The sequence below is a fragment of the Coffea eugenioides genome, chromosome 11 (genome assembly GCF_003713205.1).
Source record: "Coffea eugenioides isolate CCC68of chromosome 11, Ceug_1.0, whole genome shotgun sequence".
NCBI lineage: Eukaryota > Viridiplantae > Streptophyta > Magnoliopsida > Gentianales > Rubiaceae > Coffea > Coffea eugenioides.
The window spans coordinates 45,829,062-45,853,157 of NC_040045.1; the positions used below are offsets into that span (position 1 = coordinate 45,829,062).

Here is a 24,096-nt window from a genome sequence, read left to right on the forward strand (position 1 = left end):
TTCTCTCTGGTTGATTATACTTTTCCTGCTAATGGTCAAGATGGGCTTTCGACGAAAACTAATGCTAAGTAGTAATAATAATAATAATAATAAAAGTAAATATTATATACACTGACTGACGATGTATACACTATTGGCTCCGTTTGGATTAGCTGTTTTTGGAGTTGTTTTTCAAAAACAGCACTGTAGCATTTCGTTTTTGAAATACAAGTCCGTTTGGATTAGTTGTTTTTTAGGTTGTTTTTCAAAAACTATATGAAAAACTTTTACTGTAGATGTTTTTTGGATTATTTTTAAAGGTATTTTTTAAACATATTTTTGGGTATTTTTATAATTTTATTTTTACATACATTTATGCATTTATAATACATTTATAAATATTTATAAATAAATATATTTATATATTCGCTAAAAAATATATAAATGTATTATATTATATATAATACATAATATAAATATATTTATAAATGTATAAGTGTATATTATAAATGTATAAATTATAAATGAATATTATATAAATGTATAAATGTATAAATTATAAATTATAAATTTTATATTTTTATATAAATATACATTTATGGATTTATAATACATTTATAAATATTTATAAATAAATATATTTATATAAAAATACAAAAATTTATTATAAATTTATTATATTATATATAATACATAATATAAATATATTTATAAATGTATAAGTGTATATTATTGTAAATTTATAAATTATAAACGAATATTACATAAATGTATAAATTATAAATTATAAATTATAAATTATATATTTTTATATAAATATACATTTATAAATAAATATATTTATGTATTTATATAAAAATATATAAACGTATTATATTACATATAATACATATTATAAATATATTTATAAATGTAAAAGTGTATATTATTATAAATGTATAAATTACAAATGAATATTATATAAATGTATAAATTATAATTTTATTAATATATATTAATATTATGTATAAATGTATTAATATAATTAATATAAATGTAAAAATGTATTAATATTATGTGTAAATGTAAAATTAATATTATTAATATTAATATAAATGTATTATAAATGTATTATATTATGTATAATACATAATATAAATGTATATTATAAATATACATTAATATATATTATGTATAAATGTATATTATGTATAAATGTATAATATATATTATATTATATATAATTTATATAATATATAATATTCATATAAATATATTATAAATATATTATAAATATGTAAAAATATTTTTAAGTAAAATAAAATATTTACAATATGTAAAAATAAATATATAAATATTTAATTTATATAATATACATTAATATTAATTATAAATATTATAATATTATAAATATGGTGTTTATATAATATTTCAATTTGTAATATTTATTGTATATTTCATTATATAAATATTCATATAATATATAATATATAAATATATAATTTTCAATTTGTATAATATACATAATATTGTATATATATAATATATTATACATAATATAATATATTATACATAATATACATTATTACATTATTACATATTATGTATATTATATATTATACCTAACATTATTAGACATTATTATACACAATAATGTACATAATAATATTATACATTAATAATGTATATATTATAATATAATGTACATAATATATTATGTATAAATATTTACACATTTATGTATACAATATTACATATTATTTATATTATATTATGTATATTATAATATATTATGTATAATATTAATGTATATAAATATTTATATAATATATAATATATATAATTTTCAATTTGTATATTTCAATTTATATTAATATAATATATATATATAATATACATAATTGAAATATACATATGTAGTTGTTTTTGATATAATGTTTGGATATGGTGTTTTTGGAGTTGTTTTGGAAATACACATTTACTGTAGCATTTGGAATGTGAAAAACAGTTTTTCAAAAACAGCCCCAAAAACAAGGGATCCAAACACACCCATTATTGTTAGATAACGACATAACGACATACATATAAAATTTAAGTTTTAAATTCAAATTCGAATTATGTATCATACATCGAATGATGAAAATGTATACACTGTCAATGTACAGAAGATAAACCCTAATAATAATAGTCGAGAAGGGCTATATATTACTGTTGAGTGAATGTCACGACTTTTCATACCAGGAACAAGTAGTCCAAGCTCCAACATCTTCGGCCACTTTTTCCTCATCTTCTTTTGGTTCATGGAAGAACGAAATACCTTTACACTTGGTCGAAGACGAAATTTTAGAAATGAAAGAAAGATCGGCTCGAAACAGGATCCATGGCCTTCCCTTAATCAACTGATTTTCACATTTTGTCGGTTCAATTGTGGCATACAAATTATTATAATTACGTGTAAGTAACTCCTGAAATATTCACGGCATGACTCCATTCTACTAGAAAAAGCGAAACATAAAACATTAAAAATAAAAATAGAAGTGTCTTGATTATAAGGAATGAGTTTGCCGTGTGGTTAAACTAACTACATATATGGGGGCTTTGTCATTTTTTTTTTTTTTTGTCATCATCATGCTTAATTTATAGGACCATCCTGCATATATACAAGGCAACTCGGCTACATAACGATCAATCATCATAAACATGACATTAGTCACCCCATGCTTGGAAACTCGTCTAATTAAACATTTATTTGGAATAGTCTCAACTTGTTTGATAGTTTTTATCAAGCAAGTGATCAATACATTAATCTCTTGGCACCTATATAAAATTAGGTTTTCCTAATGAAGTACATATTCTCGTCCTCAAAACCATAATGAGTAGTATTCACCAGCGATCCAGCACTTGTCTTTCTTCAAGCCTCCTTTGTCTATTAACTCTTGCAATGAACTCCTCAACTCGTCGATTTAACTCATCCTTTGCCAAAACCTGAGTAGGCTTTTGTTCTTGTTTGTCTCCTTCCTCTTCTTCTTTTACTTCTCCTCTTCTTCCTAGCTTTCCTTCCACGGCATCAACCTCGAAAACTACAGCTTTGCCACTATTATTTGTTTCTACTTGTGTTTCATTTTCCTTCTCATACTCTTTAAGATATACATGAGTACTCATTGCATCCAGACTCATGCACTTTCTATTAATACTCGTACGCACGTCCCACACTTTCCCATCCTTATTCTTCTTCTTGTACTCATGAAGCCTGATTGATCTCTCCCTAAGACTTGGACTACTTCTCTGGAACCGTACATACTCATCGTAAATCTCTGCGGCTGGGGATGAATACTGTGAACCTCCTCCTCCTAGCTTTGATTGTCCGACTAGGAAGAGAACTATGACATTCCCCACTATGAACAAGAACTTGGTGCTCAAAAAGAACGAACAGATGTTTGGGAGAAAGATGGAGAAGAAGTGCTTCATGGATGGGAACCAAAACAAGTGTAAATAAAACAAAGTAGAAAGAAAAGCCGTGAGAGAGTAAACCATGAGATTGTAGAGAAATTGAGTCCTCTTGTAGTTTTTCAGGGCTTGAAGCTTCTGTGCTTTGATTGAATCCATTGGTACATCTTCTGACCAGTTAAGAATCGTTTGTAAGAGATTGAATGAACGTTGTAGAAGATGTAAAAGCAGTGGGAGAGAATTCTAGGGGGAGCTAGCTAGGAAACTGAGGTTTCCCCCAAATATCTCACGAAACTTAGTGCCAGGGAAAACATGGCTTTTATAATGGCGTGGAGACCCAATATTAAAGGAAGATGCAATTTTGATTCATCACATTGCTATATATTATTCTCTGCTACATAATTCCAAGCATGGTTCTGCGTATCAAAAGAACAGCCCCCCCCCCCCCCAAAAAAAAATATCGTGCTCGGTTAGTGGTCGCTTAATTAAAGTTGGTAACTTTTTTCCTTTTTTCCATAAAGAAAGAGTAGTGGGCTCGCCAACGTGTAATTGTGTATTGTTCGGTCTATGGAATCCGGTTTTATTCAAAGCGTGATTTTGAATTTGCAACCAAGAAACATTTCCTTGCAGCATAAGATAATACTATATAATTACCCTTCGGTCAACAACAAAAGCCTTTACGTAGCAAAGTAAATAAACCAAGTGATAAAAATGAAAATTGGTTAGTTATGCTATAATCAGTAACTTCTTCAAACCTACGAAGAATTTGCTTCTTTGTAGTCATCTTGGCTCGAGGCGCGTTGGGTTAAGAAATACCTATCTTCATATGCATGAAACGATTTTGATGATCAATTTAGTCAAGTAAATTTTACCGTCACAATATGATGATGAGAGTAAGTGGGAGAAAAAGAGGGGAAGCCTGAAAGACCCACTCAAGGAATTGAAGTTCATTTTGTGAACTCTGCACTTGATTAATCTTAAAATTTTGTACACTTAGCATTTCTGGACTAGTTATTAGTAGAGCTATTAATCGAGCCGAATCGAGCTCGAGCACATGATAATCGAGCTCGACTTGAACCTCTAATCGAGTTAGTCGAGCTCGCTCGATTAATAATTCGAGTTTCACAAGCTGTTCGAGATCGACTCGGTGTACTCGATCGAAAACTTGAGCTCGATCTCGAACTTGAGTTCAAAATTGAGCCGAGTTTATCGAGCTCGAAACTCGAGCTCGAGCTCGTTTGGGAGATGAACATTAGGGCAAGACCGAAAGAGGAAAAAAAAAATTAGGGCTAGAAACGGAAGAATGAATTAGGTAAAAGTATCAAATACACAATGAAATGACGCTAATGACCCTACTATTCGAGCCTATCGAGTTTAAACGAGTCAAGCATAGCTCGGCTCGTCTATTAAATGAACCTAAAGTTGAACTCGAGCTCGGCTCGTTTCTTGAGAGAAACGAGCCGAGTCGAGCCCTTATCGAGCCGGGTCGAGCTCGGCTCGCAAGCTACCCGGTTCAATTAACAGCTCTAGACTTATTAGTGACCCTTATTAGAAAAGCCGGCATTAATGTTCCTGTGTGGTTTCGGCTAAGAACCAGCTCATTCTTGGCCATCTCTCTGGGCTAGCATGCATCTGCTGGTCCACTCAAGGTTAGTATCAATTAAACAACAGATACTTGTCAACATCATGGGGATTTCATCTTTTGCCGCCCAACTTCAACAGTATTTGATTGGTTCAGTAACACCATGGCGTCTCAACGTTATAATTTGTTAATGTTTGGTTGGAAGAGAAGCCGTCGCTGTCTGGCTGGCATCATATGTGCCCACAAACTATGCTTTCTCTTATACAAATGCTTGTACTACTGTCAATGTTGGGTGCACTTTTATGCCTCGTAATTGAGGATCAAAGTTCTAACAACTCGCTGAATTGATTTCTGTTCAGTTCGTGTAATTCTTATAACATTGGATATAAATTTGTGCAATTTTAATGTAATCAATTTAGTTGTATAAGTTGATAAATTCGAATTTATACTCATACTATATGATTTTATATTGAAGGTTGTGAGAATCACATGAGGCAGTGACACAACTTGTGAGCCCTGATCCCATAATTGTGGAGCAAATTATTAGCACGTTTGCATCAAGGAATGTAAGGAGAAAGAACGGCTAATACTGAAGGAGCCAAAGGAAGTGGTGTATCCACCGCCCAGTACGTTTTGGATATTAAAACGTCATCTTCCAAAGCCATAAAGTAACTTTCGTCCGTCCAAAAAAGAAAAAATCACATTATTATTATAGTCTCACGTGCGTATACATGGTTCACCTCACTATTAAGCAACCGCCTTGCTACCATCAAAGACTAACATATCGTTGTGAAAAGGGATAATTCGACAAACCTCCACTATACTTTCTGACATTTGACTTTTGCACTGACACACCTCGAGATTTTAAAATTTTCACTTACCTCCCCTGACAGAGATTTGGAACCCTTAGCTTACATCATGATAGTTGAAATTACCACTTTGTCCTGTGAAGTTGGGACTAAAAGCTAACGTAAATTTGGGAAACAAATGCATCTAAACTAGTTAATTACATTTAACTAGAATAATAGAATTTTGATGTCTAATTAAGTTGATTAAAACTCCATTACAAAAAGGCGCCAATTGAGGAAGAAATTTGAGACCATTTTTGTGACTAGTATGATTTGACAAGGATGATTGAACAAGTTTCTGATATTGTAGTCATATAACTAGAAGGGAAGAAATAGAACTGTCTTGCTTGATCAATAGATTTTTGAGTTGGTAATAAAACTAAATTCTTGTATTTCATGCATCATGTTGTTATGTGTAAATTTATACAGTGAGGAAGGGATAATAGAAAATTATTAAGAGTTGAAGGAAATTTTTTTGTGTTATTCTGAATCTTATGTTAAGTAAAAGTTGTATTTTTTTGTTGAAAGATGTTGGTGAATTCCATAATTCTCCTTTATGGCTTGAAGAGGCCATAATTTCTACTAAATGTTTTCGCTATGAACCCTAAATGCAGCACAAAACAATAACTTTATATGCACCCAAACTCTTGTTGCTCACAATAATAATCTCGAGGGTGTGGATGCAGTTGTGATATTTATATACACTTGGTGCTGAATCAAAAATCTAGCTATTGGAACTTGCAGGTAGCTGTTGCTATGGTTGTTAAAACATTGCTTGTGTTTCCATGTGGTGCTTGAAAGTTCTTGAATTGCATTTACACCCCCTCAACTTTACTAATCATTTCAACTTTTTAATAACTTGCAATCTTCTACTAATACGGGACCAAGAGGACATTCATGGAATAAAAATCTCATATCACTCATGAAAATAATATTTTAATCCTATTGGGACTGAATTATTACCAAAATCTCAAAAGCAAGGATGGTCAGTGAAATTTTTAAAACTTAAGGGAGAGTCAGTGCAATTGTCAGAAACCTTAGGGGAGGTTTGTGAAATTATCCCTTTTGAAAATACCAATTAGTACATACGATATACACCGGAGTCTCAGCACGCGCTCACCTATTACATGTACTATTACTTATCTTTAAATGGGAAATTCTTTTTTTTTTTTTTTAACGTAAATGATTCCATGGTCATTGAGGATGTAGAGAGATGCTGTGAGGCTAGAAATGACATAGTCAATCCCTCTTAGGCTGTGAATCAAGAAGTAACTAGAAAAAGGGTCGGGCACGGAATGTTGAAATTTTGGGTATTTAAGCAATGGTTGCACCCACGGAGATGGCAGATGGGAGTGATGGGGCCATGCTGGCCTGGTTGGTCGTGCGGGCAGGAGATTCAATACTAAAATTTCTTTTCTAGTACGTAGCTAGTATACTTTTGCGAGCACAAGTGTTATGAACTTTTTTTTTTTTTTTTTGGGTTTGATTTTAACTTTTGTCTTGGCGGTATGGATTCTCCGGTTGCTGCGATATTTCCTCCTCCTTCAGCTAGCTAAATCTACCTTTGTCTCAAAAATCAAAAACAAAAAAAGTGATATTTGGTGCCTTTAGTCAAGGATATAGTAATAATATTATTAATTTCTTGACGGAAAGGTTGTTTGAAAAGCATATATTTCATTTTATGCTCCACTAGCGCCTGCAGAGATAGCGGGTTGAAAAATGAAAATACAAAGGAAAAAGGAAGGGAAAAGGGGAGAGAGAGGGAGTGAATAGAGGCTAAAAAGAAACAGAAAATGGAAAGCATTTCAATCATTTATAGAAGCGAAGTTATAAGACCATATTCGTGAGTTTGCGAGGCTGCTTTTCGTGATTCAACTTTCTGCTACTACCTACCCTAAATGCGTGATTTTTTTTTCCCTGCATCACACGCCTTGAGATCCCCTAAATAAGAGAATCAAAAGCGTGAAATGCAACGCCTGAACCTCATGCGCCCTCCACTCTAGTTCATGTGGTTGTGATTCTTTTACCGAACCAAGCCCATTGTCGTTATAAAGCATATTCGAAGCCCGGAAGTCGAATTCCCATATCCGAGTTGGCAAACGTGTCGTCCTGTTGGCTGTGTTGTTAGTGACGCGGACAACAAACGCACGTTCCGAACCTAGGTTTCGTTTGACAAAAAACTGAATCTGAATTCTAAAGTCTAAATTCTGAAATTTGAATACTGAAACAATTAATTTGTTGAATTTTAAACACTGAAAAGAAATATATGAATGTCTGAATTTTAATGCTAAACCTATTTATACTGTTTGATAAACATTTATAATTGAATGTTTAATAAGTTAAATTTGACAATTTTGCCCTTATATCTTTTCATCCAAAAAAGAAATAGAACCTGTGATTTAATTAGTTAAAAATGTTAGGTATGAAAATGACAATATTTATTTTTAAATCAAATTAATATAAAAGATGAATTATATTATATGAGGAGTATGGAGAAAAAGTGAAAGTCATTCAAAAGGGAGAAAGGAGAAATAGAAAATCATTAGATAGAGAATATTAGGTTGTTTAATTATATAAGAATGTTGAACATAATTAATAAACAAGGGTATATTTGGTAGATAAGATAAGGTAGTTGAAGTAATTCTATTGATTCTTATCAAAATTAAGCATTCAGTTAGGATTCTTGTGCTGAAAAAAATGGAAAAAATGCACTTTTCATCCTCAAAGGTTGCATTAATGACCAATTTCATCCTCAAAGTTTCACCAAGAATACATTTCATTCTCAAAGTTCCTGAATTTTGGCCAATTAGAGACAATTGACAGAATAACACTCAATTTGGACGGAAAGCTGTACGTAAGAAACATGCCCTATTAGAACCGACTTTGTACCCAATAAAAAATGGGTAAAACCTGTTCTTGCTTCATTTATGTCCTCTCTGCTATTCTATTTGTTGTAGTTCTAAAAAAAGTTCTAACCACTCTTACTATTCTAAATCCAGTCATTTGCTGGCAAGAAGGTTGACATAAATGGTCGACATCCACTTATTCATGCATTATAAATGACTTAGATTTGAGTATCTATCCAAACGCATTAAATTAGTCCATCCTTTTTAATTTATTTTATTTTTTATTTTTTACCTATCAAAAAGATATATAATAGAGGAAACCCTATTTGCAAAAATAGATGAAAGCTATAAAAAGCTGATTGGTTGTTGTTTCTTTATCTTATACAGAAACTACCAGCTATTTATAACTTTATTTTAGGGATGATTTCAGAAACCTCAGGGGAGGTTTTTGACTATTGCAGGTAGGTCCCTTCTAATTTAAAAGATTACACCTACCTTCTCTACTATTAGCATTTCAGTAACAATATAAATCCACTATGTTAAATTTGTCCTAAAAATCCTAAAATACCCCTTTGTTAGTTAGAAGGGGGGAAAACTCGCTTATGAATTTCTTCCACATTGCAACTATTACAATCGGCATAACTACTACCCTAACGAAGTCAATAAGCCACTTTAACTTAATCCTCGTATTCTCATAATTTCGAAAGCCCAACTTTGCAGCCCTAAACCTTCTTGTGCAAATCAATCATGACAATTAACATTTGCATTCAACCTAATCTTTACCTCAAATATTTTTTTTTTGCCTAAATTTTGCCTCTAAATTGACCAATGTCAATATTCAAATTCAATCAAAATGAATGCAAACTTGTTGACGCTAAAATAATCTAACCCATCAAGAATACCAACATGGAGCAACCAAAAGCAACATTAGAGATCACATTCTATGTCTTTAGGCAAATTTGATTATAGTTCTTATATCCCAAATTTTTTTTCCTTGCACATTTGGTATAATAGTGTAATCTTCCTCAATCTATGTTTCGTTTTTAGCCATCATTATTATTTTCTTGTTTATACTCTGTATCATCGCCATTTTTTTTTATCTTCATTTAGTTTGACAACAAATATGCTTTGACAACTTGTCGTTTAGCAATTTCAATTCAATAATACTTACAAAAAAGGAAAAAAAAAAGAGAGGATCTATTTCCATAATAATGAGGATTTGGAATGTATTAGATAATTGTGTAGATGGCGACTATGAAAAAAAGTGGACTATGAAATACATGAGAGAAAAGGTAAGCAAGAGGATCGAGAGAGAGAATAAGAGTTTGTTTTGTGTGGTAGCTGTTGTTTTAAAATGAAATATTAGTTTTAGTTGTAGGCTTTTTTAGAAATTATCTATAAGTGAAGGATATTATAGTCATTTTATTGCATAAATGGAAGTTAGTGCAATTATTCAAAACTAAGGGAGGTGAGTGAAATTGTCAGAAACCTCCCCTGAGGTTTCTGAAATTATCCCTTTCATTTATCTTGTCCAAAATTTATCACCTCTTTATTACTTCTTTTTTTATCTCCTTAGTGCAATTTTGCACTACTATTGTATTAGGGGACTGAGTCCAACTTGTATATACTTTGATAACTATAAATAAAAACTCCTATCGTTTCGTAAAAAAAAAATGCATGGGATTCTTTGTGGGTTTCTTTTATTTCCCATAGACTATCAGCCGTTTGTTGCTTTCGTCCATTATTTCAAAAAAAAACTACCAGTTATTTATGTGTATGATTTTCAATTCCAACCTAAAATAGGCATTATATAAAAAAAACCACCAGCTATTTTTATCTTGATGCTGATTTACATGTCAATAAGATAAGAAGGAAAGTTTTGGTAGAGTTTTGTCTAAAATTTTAACAATCCGAAGTAGCAACCAAACTGGATATTGTATCCAAATTAATATAACCAATTAAAACCATCAAAAAAAAAGAGGCATAGGCTTGTCAAAAGTGCATTCCAAGTGGTCATTGACATGGTTCCTATTGAATATGGACCATGAACAAAATAAAACAAAGGTACAGAATATAGAATTCAAAAGTTATAATATTAGTGTCTGCACTTCTGAACAGCTTTTATCCCTTTTTTGTTGGTTCTAACAGAGTATGTTTCTCACGTGCAGCTTTCCGTCCAAATTGAGTGTTATTCTGTCAATTGTCCCTAATTGGCCAAAATTCAAGAACTTTGAGGATGAAATGTATTATTGGTGAAACTTTGAGGACGAAATTGGTCATCAACCCAACCTTTGAGGATGTAAAGTGCATTTTTCCCTGAAAAAAATACACACAAGTTCAACACTACTTGACAAGTTCAGCAAATGGATTTTCATTTATCAAACACTCAAAACATCTGAATGTCTGAAAAAGTTCAGATTCAGCACTTTTTGATGCTATCAAACAGATCCCTAGTGTTCAAGGCACACACGAATACAAATACAAATGTGTGTGCAACTAATAAACAAAATTTGTGTCAAATTTTTTCACCATACTTAAAAATCATTTTCTAGAGAATTAGTTTTATATCATAATAGTACATATGTAGAAAATCCACTAAAATAAAATATATAAATAAGTAATTATTTAATAGTAATTCATAACCATGATTGATAGTTTCTAATTTTAATAAAATTAAGGTTTACTAAATAAGTTGGAAAACAAAATAATAAAAGACACATATTAATTGAAAAAGGATATATTGAAAGTTAGAACTTAGAAACGGGTAGTCATCAAAAGATAGTTTAAGAAAAACATAAAGTGATACAAAAAAAATTTACGCCAACCCATCCATCTCCCTTTATATATAATAGAGTAAAATAGATATTTTAATGTTTTTTCTGTTTCTCGACTTTGAGCATTTTCCTTTCAAACCCTGTACGAAAACGACTTTGGTTCCAAAATCGCTCAAGCCTACTTAAGGCTCAGTTAGAAAGTTAAAAACACTGAAAGGAGTCAAAAGACAACAAACCTATTATGACATATAACTCGATGCCTGGGTTTTGCATTTCTGACGCTTCTGGTACGCATGTAGACCATTTATTTATCCTTTAAAACCTCTACAGAAAAGTATGCTTCCATCACATGCGAGTTGAAGTTTCAGCCAAGTCAGTTGAAACATAGAAAGATCAACCACCCAGACAGTGGCTAAATGAGTACGAAAATTCTTTTCCCGCTCACTATAAAAATGCAGAGGAAGTGAAACTAAAATTCATTTCCATCTCAAGCTATATAAAACTCAGTACGAAATACAACAAAAAGGTACTATTCCACTTCAAGCGCATAGCACCAACCAATACCACCACCACCCACCCTCTATGCTCTCCAAAACAATTGACAACAACAATAATGGGCCCGAAAAGAATTACCAAACTACAAGATCCTCAAATGCAGATGCAGCATCTGCTAGTCAGCGTCAAAGATGTACCGACTCTAATTGTTACAAAATTTTGGACGCCCCTAAACAGTCATTCTTCAACTCTAGAAACTGTAGACAAACAATTGAAGCCGCGCAGTGGACTTGCATCCCTATCTGTCTAGTAAAGAAGCCGGAAGAATATTTCAGGCAAAGCGCAGGGAAGACACTTCATCGATAACTAAATTCTACTCGTCATCTCAAAGACAAAAACTTGCGAAAGCTAATCATCTAAAGAACCATGGCAACCTTCTCCTGGGAGACAAATGAGGAAGGATGAGCAATAAGAGGCTCATAATGGTCACCACCAGCGCCGCACCAACCTGTAAGAGCAAGATTGTAATCATTTATAACTGTACTCCAGACTGTTAAAAGAGTAAAAGAGAGCACATGAATCCATTGAAGATCATGCTCCATCAGGCTACGTGTAGAGTTTTATGTCATTTTTCAACCTTGAAAAGGGCACTAAAAAAGAAGGTGCGATGACATAAACACCTATTTTTAGTTATAATTACCTGTTCCCTTCATGAAAAGAAAAAAAGGGGGTTCACAGATTTCACTCCTTGGCCGATGTGGTAAGAAGAAAACACAATTATCTTCATCAACCATTGCATCTGATCCATGTGCTTGCACCTGTATATGATTGATCAGTAAATAAGCAACATCTCTCACAATTCAACTGCACTGATGGATTCTGAACTTAGGATGCAATTCAAAAATTGAGAACTTTAATGACAACATTGTAGAATTCGGCAAATTGTTATCTATTACAGACTTCAATGCACTTTATACAGCGCAAATAAAGTTAGGAATATGAAAACCAAGAAGAGGATAAGAAGGAAACTGTATTAAAGCAAATTCAAGAAAAAGAACACAGAACAAATAAATATGATGCAAAAGAACACAGAGCTGGTATGTAAAGAAAATTATCCCTTAACACAGACCTGGTCTGTAAAGAACACAGAGCTGTAATCTACTTTCATTCTAACTCCCCAACTAACATTGTCTCATAGGTGCACCATAAATTCTTCATCTCATTTGAACCCTTATTTCCCAACCACCAAATCACAAAGAAAAATCTGGAGCTAGAGGAAATAGAAGGAGATAAAAACAGAGGCATAGATAACGGAGACTTTGAGAACAAGATAGATCACAGCTACAATACATCAGGTCAAATATAAGTATATCTGGTTGTAGGTTCTATAATTTTTACAAGTAACATTAGGACATGATTAAATTTCATCTAATCTTGGCGTCAAAATGTATTTCTGTCCCAAGGAAACACACACTACACTGGATCTCAGCGGATCAGCAGTTCATCAGAACAAGGCCTGAATGTTCAGCAAAGTCAGGAGTTGTGCAACGATGACATAGAATAGTAATACACAGATAGGGGAAGGTTGAAACGCATAAAAGGACAAAAACCTCTTACCACAAAGATCTCTCTTTTGAACTCCGTCGCAAGACACTCTATTGCAATGTCATCTCCAAAAGCAGCAGCATGGCCATCTCTATTCTCATCTACAGTCAGCAAACCCTCATCTGTGTATTGCAAAGTGATAATTTCATATTCATCATCAGGGGAACCAGAGATTGACATGTACTTTGCCCAACTTGAACCATTGTCGACAGCTATACATCTCTCTTTGTAAATAGAATCCGCAGCCAATTCTCTACAATCATCAAGAAGAAAGTACAATCAAGAAACAAGAAGACACACATACATAACAAGTTCAGAAAACTTGAAAGGCAGTCTACAGAACCAGTTATACCCCATCTCATCCTGCAAACAGAATCCATTCTATCCAATTATACAACCAAACAAACAGATAATAAGAAGGAATAGAGTCAACAATGCCAAGTCTGACAAACTAAAAATTTGAATCCTATTCAAAAATCTGTTATTGATTAACAGTAAAAATTAACAGAGATAACATATAGCTCCTCAGACCTTAAATAGTAGCCAGCAAAATTGACAGATAAGTTATTTAAACCAAGAAAAGGAACTCAAGTCCCATCTCAATTCTTATTCAAGCCGAAAATTGAAATAACCATTTTCAAGGGGCAACCCAGGATTGAAATTTATATGTTTTTCCCCATCATTTCTCGCCCCATCACCCAAATTTCTTCTTGAACCCAAGTAGTTCAAGGAAGAAAAAACAGAAACCAAAAACATGAAAGATAAAGCAGGCCACTGGCACAGGCGTCGATACATTACATTCATCTGTTTCCAACTTTCACCTAAGAAGGAAAATAAGGCCACTTACGGCATAAAATTAAAGCGGATAATAAAGAACCCAAAACCAAGAAATGGCCATAGTTTTCCAAAAGATGAAGGAAAACTCTAAAAAATGGAAACAGACCAATATTTAAGACGAGAAAGTAAAGAAAGGTTATTCTTTTAAACAGAAACAAGAAAAGAAACATAAATACGAAATACCTCTGCATCCCAAGCTGTAGTAGCTCATTGATGGCGGAATCAAGACCCAGACGATCTTCTTTCTTAGCCAACAACTTAATCTCCTGAACCACATGGATCCCCCAACCGGACTTCAGATCCGGCGAATACATATGCTTAATTGCCGATTCAATCTTTTCCCTGACCTCATTAGTCGCGGATCCAAGATCCTCCAAGAACCTCCTCACCGTCCTCCGCCTCAACTCCTTTGCCGTTAAAACTGACCCCATGGCCTTCCTCGACGCCGTAAACAAACAATTTCCGTCGGCTTCCACCTCTCCGCCGTGACTTAACCTGAAGACGACCGACATGTTCTGATCCTCTGGATGCTTCCACAAAACCCCTTTTGCCTGCAGCCTCGTCAGGTGCCTTTTCTGCTGCTCCTCTAATCCTGAAACGTCATCCCACGACGTCGTTGTTGTTGGCGGGCCGGCCGTTGACTGGTCAACGAGATCCACCGTTGGAGTTGAAGTTGGGTCTCTCCATGGGATGACCGGTGACGACGCCGTCGAGTCGCAAATTAACTTTCCCATTTCTCAAATCTTTTATGAAAAAAAATGGAAAAATGCAACAAAAATTGGATTTCGAATTTTTTTTTTCTTCTTCGTCAATGGAGACGTTGCAGAGGAGAGAGAGAGGGAAAGAGAAAGAGGAAGATGGAGGAATTAGATTTAACGGGTAGATTTTGACGACGGGGAGGAGCTTGGACACGTGGAGGAATCTAACGGAGTTTCGTTTAACGGATCTTTTTCCTGACCGGGGATGGGGGTTGTTGAATGGTTTTCAGGGGCTGAAGCTAACATGAGCCGGGTGAACCAAAAGAGTTGCTTTGACCTGGGACCGGTGGTTTTGCAGGCGTGGCGAAATGTAAGTGGTTGAAAAATTGTAACGTTGTGGGTTGTTTGCGAGGTTGCTGTGGTCCCGGTTTCTGGTTTGTGGCGGGAGCCGGGATGGGCTTCTCATTCTCGGGTGACGTTTTCTCTTATTTATCCAAATTTGACCTCAGAAATGGCGAATTTCTCTTATGCATCCTAACTATCTCTATTGAACTCATTAAATAACTCTAGTTTCAATTACCAATAATTTTTAGTAGCAATTAGTAATATTTGTTTGCTTGCATCAACACATTTTTCAATCTATCTTTTTATCTTACATACATCAAATTAAAAAAAAGTGTTATAATATTTTTAGTAGTTTCAATTATCAATATTTACTAACTTCATCAACAATTTTTTTAATTACCTTTTTATTTTGCATATATTACATCAAAAAAACATTATAGTATTTTTGTTAGAAAAATTTATTATTTTCTTAGAAACAAAAATTTGATAAAAGAAAACTAATTTGAAATTAAAAAAAGAGAAGAGAGAAAAAATGAAAAAAAAAACTTACATAGTAGAGGGGGTATTTTTTTTTTTAGGAGGTTAAGTGACACAAAATAAAGCTAAGGGGTAAAGTAAAAAGGAATTAGGATAGACCTTTATGGGATAAATTGCAATTAACCCTGTATGTAAACCAAAGCTCAAGCCATGTCCACGTTGACTTTTGTTTTAATTAAATTTTCCCAGGTCACTGTTGTCATGGACACCTCTTCCTTAGCTTTCCTTATTTAAAATTTTTATTTGAAAAATTCTCATTATAGTACACATTTCATTCATACAAACATAAACGTAATTATCTATAATTTCTCAATCATCATACTCTCTTATTTTTAATAGCTTACCATTTACCCATTCCCCATCCCATTAATGTTGGTGGATCACATATTCTTTTTTAGACAAGTGCCAAGACAAGAAGAAATTAGGCTGAAAAATGTATCCACTTGCTTTTTGATTGGACCGTTTTTAATAATTTACTCTTCTTTCCTTTTATTTTGGACTTAATTAAGGGATGAAATTATTGGGTATATAACTTGTTTGGAATGCGGAAAATTTTTACGTTTTTCGTAAACACATTTATCAATCATCTTTGTATATCACATACATCAATCCATATTACAAAAACTCTTAAAAATAGCAATCCAAACCGGAAAGATCTACTAGTATTTTTTATCATAAGCAGCTGTCTTATAGTGCACAAAAACACGTACGCGCGCGCTCACATACGAATGTGTATTCTTGTCCTTTTAGAGGAAAAAGTGAGAAATGAGAAAAATTGGCAGTCTAAAGTCTTTATCTAATTTCTCCCCTTCTCACTAGCTCATGATCATCTACAAATAAAAAACATTTTTGACATAGAAGAAATAGTAATTACATTTGGAGTCGGAGTGCTCAGCAAAAATTAGTAGCAGACTTAGGCCTTTAGAGTAACCGACTCTTCTCAATTCTCATCTCCTCTCACATAATAGAGCAGGCATTGGGATTTTCGTCGCTGAACAATTGAGGGGCATAGACAAGTTCAGGGCAGAAATTGGCGTACCATTCTTTCCCACCACTCTTGTTGCAATGCTTCTCAGTCTCGCATTCTTTCCCATTCTTCTTGTCCTCACTTTGTTTTTGCTTTTCTGGTTTAACAATCTCAATCTCAGCATGCTTCCCTGCTCTTTTCTTCACAAACTCCACAAGCTTTTGTGGTTCAATTCCTCCCTTTACAGTCACCATATTCTTCTCCATATTAGGCTCAACAGTTCGTACTCCTGCAAACCATAAATCAACGACACTCTCTCTCAGTTCCAGTTTTAACATTTCAACTGAAAAATTAATGCAAACTGGACAGGCAAAAAGGAAAAGGGTAAAAGAATCCAATTATCAATATACGAAAGTTCAACATACCAGGCATCTTATGGATGCAATGCTTAACATCCTTGGCACAGCCTTCGCAATGCAGGTGCACTTTAAGCACCACTTCAACCCCCTTAGGCTGCACAAACATCCCATTAACAACCAATCAAATTCGATTAAAGTAAAACATGTGATTGAACAAAGATTAACATCTAACTGATGAACACAAAATTTGGACATATTTAGTAAGATTAGCACTAACAACGTAAACCTCTCTTTTCTCTTCTTTCTTTTCTTCTTTCTTGTCCTTTGGCGGAATGGGTGAGATCAACTTAACATATTTGCCGCTTTTTTTCCTGAGCCTCTTTGCCACCTTCGTGGGATCAGCCTTTTCTCCCTTGACAATAACTATATGATTCTTTGAATCCACCTCAATTCCTTCGACACCTACACATTTTCACCCACATTACTAACAGAAAAAGAAGAAAAAAACCATGTATCGATACAGATTCACAAAAGTAATGTGGATCTTTTTTTTTCAATTTACCGTCGTAGCCCCTCAAGCTCTTGACCACAGTTTCCTCACAACCTGGACAATGAATATACACTTGCAGGACAATATTTCCTTTTGGGCTCATATTCTCCTCTTTGCTTTTGACCTCTGAAGTCTCTAAAGAATTGTTCTCTTCTGGATTCTGATCCTTCTCGTTCTTTCTCTGTGCCGAGAAAACAAGTTCAAAATATCAAGAGCTTATATATCTGATATAAATCCACAAAGCCAAAATGTAACACTATAAATGTCAGTACCTCTATGATAGTGGTAATCTACGAGGCTTTTTTTTTTCGAAGAAGAAGAAGAAGAAGGGGGCGGGGGTTGGATTCCAATTTCCAAGTAAACAGGGGAAACTGAAGAGGCAGAAAACTTTAGACTAGCAGTAATGGAGTGCTTGCTATGTGTTAGAATGCAAAAAGAAATAGTGGGAATGAATTAAAAGAGGAAGCTTGGAAATTTTTTTTTTTCCGCCATTTTTTTTCTTTTGGCACTAATTTGTGAACGTTTCTTGTAAGGGAAGTAGAAAGGTCAAGATCACTAATTTGTGAACGTTTCTTTTGGCACTAATTTGTGAAACGTTTCTTGAATAGTTTAGTACCTTCCCCATTTCTCAGTTGCAGGGTGCAAGGCAACTGAGTTGCCGGGAAAGCACTACCGCTGTCTACTGACACGCCTAGTGTCGAGCCATGTATAGCTGCTGCACAAGTTTGTGCTGCGTGGGATTGGAGATTGTTATTTTGTTAGTATTTTGTGATGACATGGCATGTTTTGTCTTTGCCTTCTTTCTAGAATTAGTTTTGGCTTTGGGGGTTGTACTTCTGTAAACAGCTTACCATGGATTTGGATCTACGGTTCTGATGGACATAAGAATGGGATTTGATTCTTGAGTCGGGATGCTGTGGAATTGTGCCACCAGGTAACTTGAGGAGGAAGTAGTACGAAATGCCATTTTGGTTCTTCCCCAAATTATCACTTTTTTTTTTTTCTTTTTCTGTGGTATTTCGCCCCGGGGGCGTGGGTGGGGGGAAGGCCAGGGGGGAGCAAGGAAGAAATTGATGATAATGCTGCTACTGCTAAACGGAGAATGCTGATTTTTCATTATTTCAGCTCATTGATTATAATTAAATGCTCTGCTGTTGTTGGTATTTGATGAAGAAGCGGTTAATCCTTGATACTACCAAACATAGAAGAGATTCATTTCGTGGATGATGATGATGATGATGATGATGATGATGATGATCCTGATCCTTCAGCTTTGAGTTAAGCCAGCCTTTTGAGCAATGGATACATGGAAACTTGGGAGTACAAAATACTAATGGTACTAATTGATTGATTAAATACGGCTATCCAAATTCCGAATTGGTCGTTAACCTCGGTGACTAATTATGCCTGTATTATTACGGTATGCCTAACAAAGTATACGTTACCAAGTTTCTTGCAATTCTTGTGGAACTAAGGAGATCTATTTTATGGCTAAGAATTGAGCCTTTTGACGGGTAATTAGTACGATCGAGTACTTAGGCATATACTATAACAGCAGCAGTAACTAAATCAGGAAGATGAGAAAAACCGATGCTCCTCGTCTCCCTGGATGATTACGAACGTTTGAGGGCTGTGTTCCGGTTTGAGTAACAGGCGGCAATAAATTTCTTTGTCATTCTGTCCTTCATTCTTTTACGTTTGTTACCTGTTCAGCAGTATAAGTAAGTCGAACTATATAGTTTTATATTAGACAGGAAAATGAATAGACAGATGATTATTCCGTCTGATGGATTTGATCAATTGGTTTTTTTTTTTTATTTTGTTTGTTTTAACCCTAATCGCTCAAACTGATGATACATAGCAAAAATATTCTACCTATGGAGGAAATAAAGGAGTTCGTTCTCACAATCTTGTGAAGTTTGTATTACTATAAAATTTTTCGAGATCTATACATACTATATATAAATAAATAAAGGAAGAGGAAAGTTTTGGTGTAAATAAATTTGTGTCACTTTATATTTTTTCTAAGCTTCTCTTGCTAACCATCTAATACGATCAAATGTCAATAATGGTCATGAATTATTTCTAAATAGCTATCTATTTCGGTGAATTTTTTAATATCTATTGTCAAAAATATGAAAACCAATTCTTCTGAAAAATGATACTACAAAATTACTTAAAATTTTAATAATATTTTTCTATTAATGGCACGCACGGAAAACTACTATTTATTACTTCGGTGTATTTGGGTTGCAGATTTCAAAAAAAAATTGTTACGTTTTTTTCTGAACATATTTTTCAATTATCTTTTTAACTCACATATATCAAATCGTTACGATAATTTTTTTTTTTATAAAAAAAAACTAGAAAAATGCCATCCAAATACACGTAAGTTGCTGAAACGAGTCCTTTTTTGATTCACAATGCTACGGCCACACAACAAGGGAGGCTGGATTTTGTTTTTACAATCCCCCCTCTGAGTTTTGTTTGTTTCATTCGTGTGTGGGGTCCAATTGTTAGCGGCACAACAGTGTATCAAGGGAGCGAACGAAACGGTTGAGGCTGCCACGCGTTGTTCAATAAGGGACCCACGTGGATCGTAGAACATGTATTCCGCTAACAGCTTACACGTTTCAGTGCTCCGCAGACAACATATGGACTGGACATCAAAACAACTCCTCCTACTACTCACCAATCATATGATCCTAAATTGCTTCTCAATTTCTCCTCTGATCCCAGTAGCTGCAGTTTTATTAACACTTATTCCTCTGATCCCTCATCCATCCGTCGTGCTGTTAACTTGCGCGGTGAGTAAGTTGGTCTGGAATCTCTATCCCCTTTTGAGAATTACCTGTTTTTATCAATTATATGGAATACTAATATGTTGTTGTGCATCTGTCTTGATATTTGATGTTCCTGTATCTCATAGTTTGCATGAATTTAGTAGTTCTCGTTTATATATATATATATATATATATATATGATCTGAGTTTATGAAACACGTCATTGGCTTCTTCTAATTCTTCCTTCTTTCTTTCTTTCTCTTCTTTTTTTTTTCTTTTTTTGTAGTAGTAGTAGTAGTAGTAATCATACATGCTGCTGATTTTGTTATGGACCATTTTGATGATACACATTTTTTTTTAAAAAATGTAATCTCTCTCCCTGAAACCATCCGACCAATCTCTCTCCCGTAACGTAACAGCGACATACATTTGATGATGTGTTTGGTGGTAAAATTTTGCTCCTACATTTAACGCCTCGGGTAATACACGAATTGATGGGCTATACATACAGGTTGGTTGGGCTCTGCAGTGCGTTTTACCCCTTTCCTCTTTAAAGCTGAGCCCAAATTTGCCTGCATAGCACAACCATTCCAATATATATATATATATATATATATATATATAGAGAGAGAGAAAGAGAGAGAGAGCCATGGGTCCAATATAAATATATATATATAGAGAGAGAGAGAGAGAGAGAGAGAGAGAGAGCCATATCTGATGTACCAAGAGGAAGTATTTTGGATAAAGATAGCACGCCATTGTGTACTTGTGTGTCTAATAAATACTAGTAGTATCTTTAATTGATGCTTAATGACAGAGATCTCTATACTATACTGCTCCATATTTCTAAGCTAAAACCTTGGCAGTACGTACACTCACAAAAGCGGGGCCTTTTTTCTTCCCCGGCTTCATTTCAAAATGTATGTTTCTACAGCTCCGCAGATCGAAGAGCTCCGAGCCAACACCAACAAGAAGAGCCCTCCTCACTACCTGTATATATGTTTGACCCTCGACTCTTTTGGTGTATATGTTGCCAGACAAGACATGACCTTATATGGTTCTCTGCTGCTGCAACATTTATTATTGTTGATTGTTCCCCGTTTTTCCAGGCCTAGCATAATATTGTTGGTATCCAGAAATGGTAGTCGTTTTGATACGCTTAGAAAAAGCCTTTTTTTTTTTTTAATCTTTTTTAAATTTCTTGTTTCTTTGGCAGGGGTTAATTGCGCGAAGAAATCTACCACCACAGCACACCTTCCAAAAAAAAAAAACATTTTGGTCCGTCTGCAGAATACTAATTGAAAATGTCAGGCCTATCAATTGCAGGGGCTCCCCGTACCGAGCACGATCAAACGACAACAACCATGACCTCCGGCTCCGGAACAAAACATCGCCTACAGCAGGCGCCGAAGCCACTTCCACAGCAACAGCAGCAGGTGGCAGCGGCTGGAGGAGTAATGGGATCCCTCCGTGTCATAGAGCTCCAACTAGTCGCATTTATTATGGTGTTCTCTGCCAGTGGCCTAGTCCCCATCCTTGACATTGTGTATCCCGCATTCACCACTGCTTATCTAATTACACTCTCCCGGTTGGCATTTCCATCCCATGGTAGAACAACTGGGTCGGAGGAGATATTCCGCGGAAGTCGACTTTTCCGAATTTATGTAGTTGTCGGGACTACTGTAGGCCTGTTTTTGCCCTTAGCTTATGTTCTGGGAGGATTTGCAAGAGGGGATGAGCATGCCGTCCGGTCAGCCACCCCTCACCTCTTCTTGCTCTCATTTCAGATACTCACCGAGAACATTATAAGCGGGCTTTCGTTGTTCTCGCCTCCGGTTAGAGCACTAGTCCCCTTGCTTTACACTGTGAGGAGAATTTTCGTCATCATTGATTGGATACATGACGTCTGGCTGAACAAAACTTTGCCTGCAAATGCTGAATTCCGGGTAATTAATTGCACAAAGCAATTTTGTGGCTTTTGATTAATTATTAAATTAGTGGTAAGCAAGTCGAGCAGTGCATTGATCATAAACTCAACTCATGCATAGGTGTGTTTAATTGCGTCGGAGACTATTTGGGGAAAAAGATTATTTCAAAACAATACCGTAACACCTTTTTTTTATGAATGTAATTGAAAATTGTGTTTATGGTGCAAGTTAAATAGTAGTATTTTGTTGTGATCCTGACAAGTTGCGTTGCGTTGCGTTGATTGCTTGTTTCAGGACATCGCATGGTTTTGGTTCGGAAGGGGCCTGGCGGCTGCAAATTTTGTGTATTTCTTCGTCAATCTCTTTTGTTTTCTTATCCCTCGTTTTCTTCCGAGGGCATTCGAGAGGTATTTCAAGGAGAGGGATGAAATACATTCGAAGATTGAAGAAGACAAGCGTTCAGCTGCAATGAACAGATCGCAGCAGGCGGACGGCAAAAAGGCAGACTGAATAAGAGTAGTAGTGGTATAATACTCCTACTTAATGAGTTTCTTCCTTCCTGTTATTGGGACTCGTTTGTTCCTTCCACTTCCCACCCTCCGCCAATGACTGACTTCCTCTTTTCTTTTCTCACTTCTGAAACTAAAGAACTCCTGTGTATTCCAAATTCCCACTTGAATCGGTTGTGTTTCTTTTGTCAACTTTTTTGGTACTATTGGATTTTAATCTGTTGGCTTCGCTGATATTAGTGATCTCAAGATGCAAGGTAAATAGGTAATGCCATGAAACTTGTCTCCCATCCCATCAAAACGTGTTGTACTTCTGTATATCAAGCAGGCGGCACACATACGCGCTTGGTCTCTTCTCTGGTGTTCTGTGAATTGTGATAACGGATGGCAATTATGATCCCTTTCTTTTGGACTATGATGCAGGCAGAGTACGTGCATGTAGGTCTTGATATTTTTGGAGTCACGGATTATAATTTATACTTAAAACCACTTTTAGCACTTCACGAGTTTCCCAGGATAATATCTTCCAAAACCAACCATATTATTAAATTGATCTCGACTCAATTTTTCTTTTTCCTTTTTTCTTTTTTTTAAAAAAAAAGAAAAAAAGAAAAAAGACAACATCCATCCTAGGGTGTTAATGAATCGAGCCGCTCGCGATCGCTCGAGTACGAGCTCGGTCAATATCGAGTTCGAGCTCAAAAACATTAAGGTCAGCTCGTACTCGAGCTCGGTCAATATCGAACTCGAGCTCGAGCTCAAAAACATTAAGGTCGTTGGCTTGCGAGCGGCTCACGAAATCAATTTTATTTTTTTTATTTTTTATTTTAATAGTAAAATTACACATATATCCCTAATATTTTATTATTTATTAAAAAATAATTATTTTATTCATTTTTAAAAATAAATAATTATTTTTTATTTTTTAAAAAATAAATTTATTATTATTTTTTATTTTTTAAACTCAGAGTTCGAGCTCGAGCTCGACACATTTTGAGCTCGTCGAGCTCGAGCTCGAATTCGAGCTT

General features: G+C 34.5%; 3 protein-coding genes across 3 annotated transcripts; 1 reads left to right on the forward strand and 2 right to left on the reverse strand.

Moving 5' to 3' along the window:
• Positions 1-11,912: 11,912 nt before the first annotated feature.
• LOC113754105 lies at positions 11,913-15,452 on the reverse strand. Its single transcript, XM_027298445.1, has 4 exons — positions 14,576-15,452; positions 13,568-13,808; positions 12,651-12,768; positions 11,913-12,458 (listed from the first exon to the last, which is right to left on the reverse strand). Exons 1-4 carry the CDS (start codon positions 15,124-15,126, stop codon positions 12,367-12,369), a joined length of 1,002 nt encoding a protein of 333 aa, XP_027154246.1. The 5' UTR covers positions 15,127-15,452; the 3' UTR covers positions 11,913-12,366.
• A 1,477-nt stretch (positions 15,453-16,929) lies between these two features.
• Positions 16,930-18,473, reverse strand: LOC113752718 (heavy metal-associated isoprenylated plant protein 7-like). The gene is made up of 5 exons (XM_027296794.1): positions 18,465-18,473; positions 17,861-18,029; positions 17,585-17,760; positions 17,365-17,452; positions 16,930-17,228 (listed from the first exon to the last, which is right to left on the reverse strand). Exons 1-5 carry the CDS (start codon positions 18,471-18,473, stop codon positions 16,930-16,932), a joined length of 741 nt encoding a protein of 246 aa, XP_027152595.1.
• Positions 18,474-20,570: 2,097 nt separating this feature from the next.
• On the forward strand, positions 20,571-23,302 carry LOC113753889. The gene is made up of 3 exons (XM_027298162.1): positions 20,571-20,655; positions 21,848-22,577; positions 22,854-23,302. Exons 2-3 carry the CDS (start codon positions 21,936-21,938, stop codon positions 23,067-23,069), a joined length of 858 nt encoding a protein of 285 aa, XP_027153963.1. The 5' UTR covers positions 20,571-20,655; positions 21,848-21,935; the 3' UTR covers positions 23,070-23,302.
• The last annotated feature ends 794 nt before the right edge of the window (positions 23,303-24,096 follow it).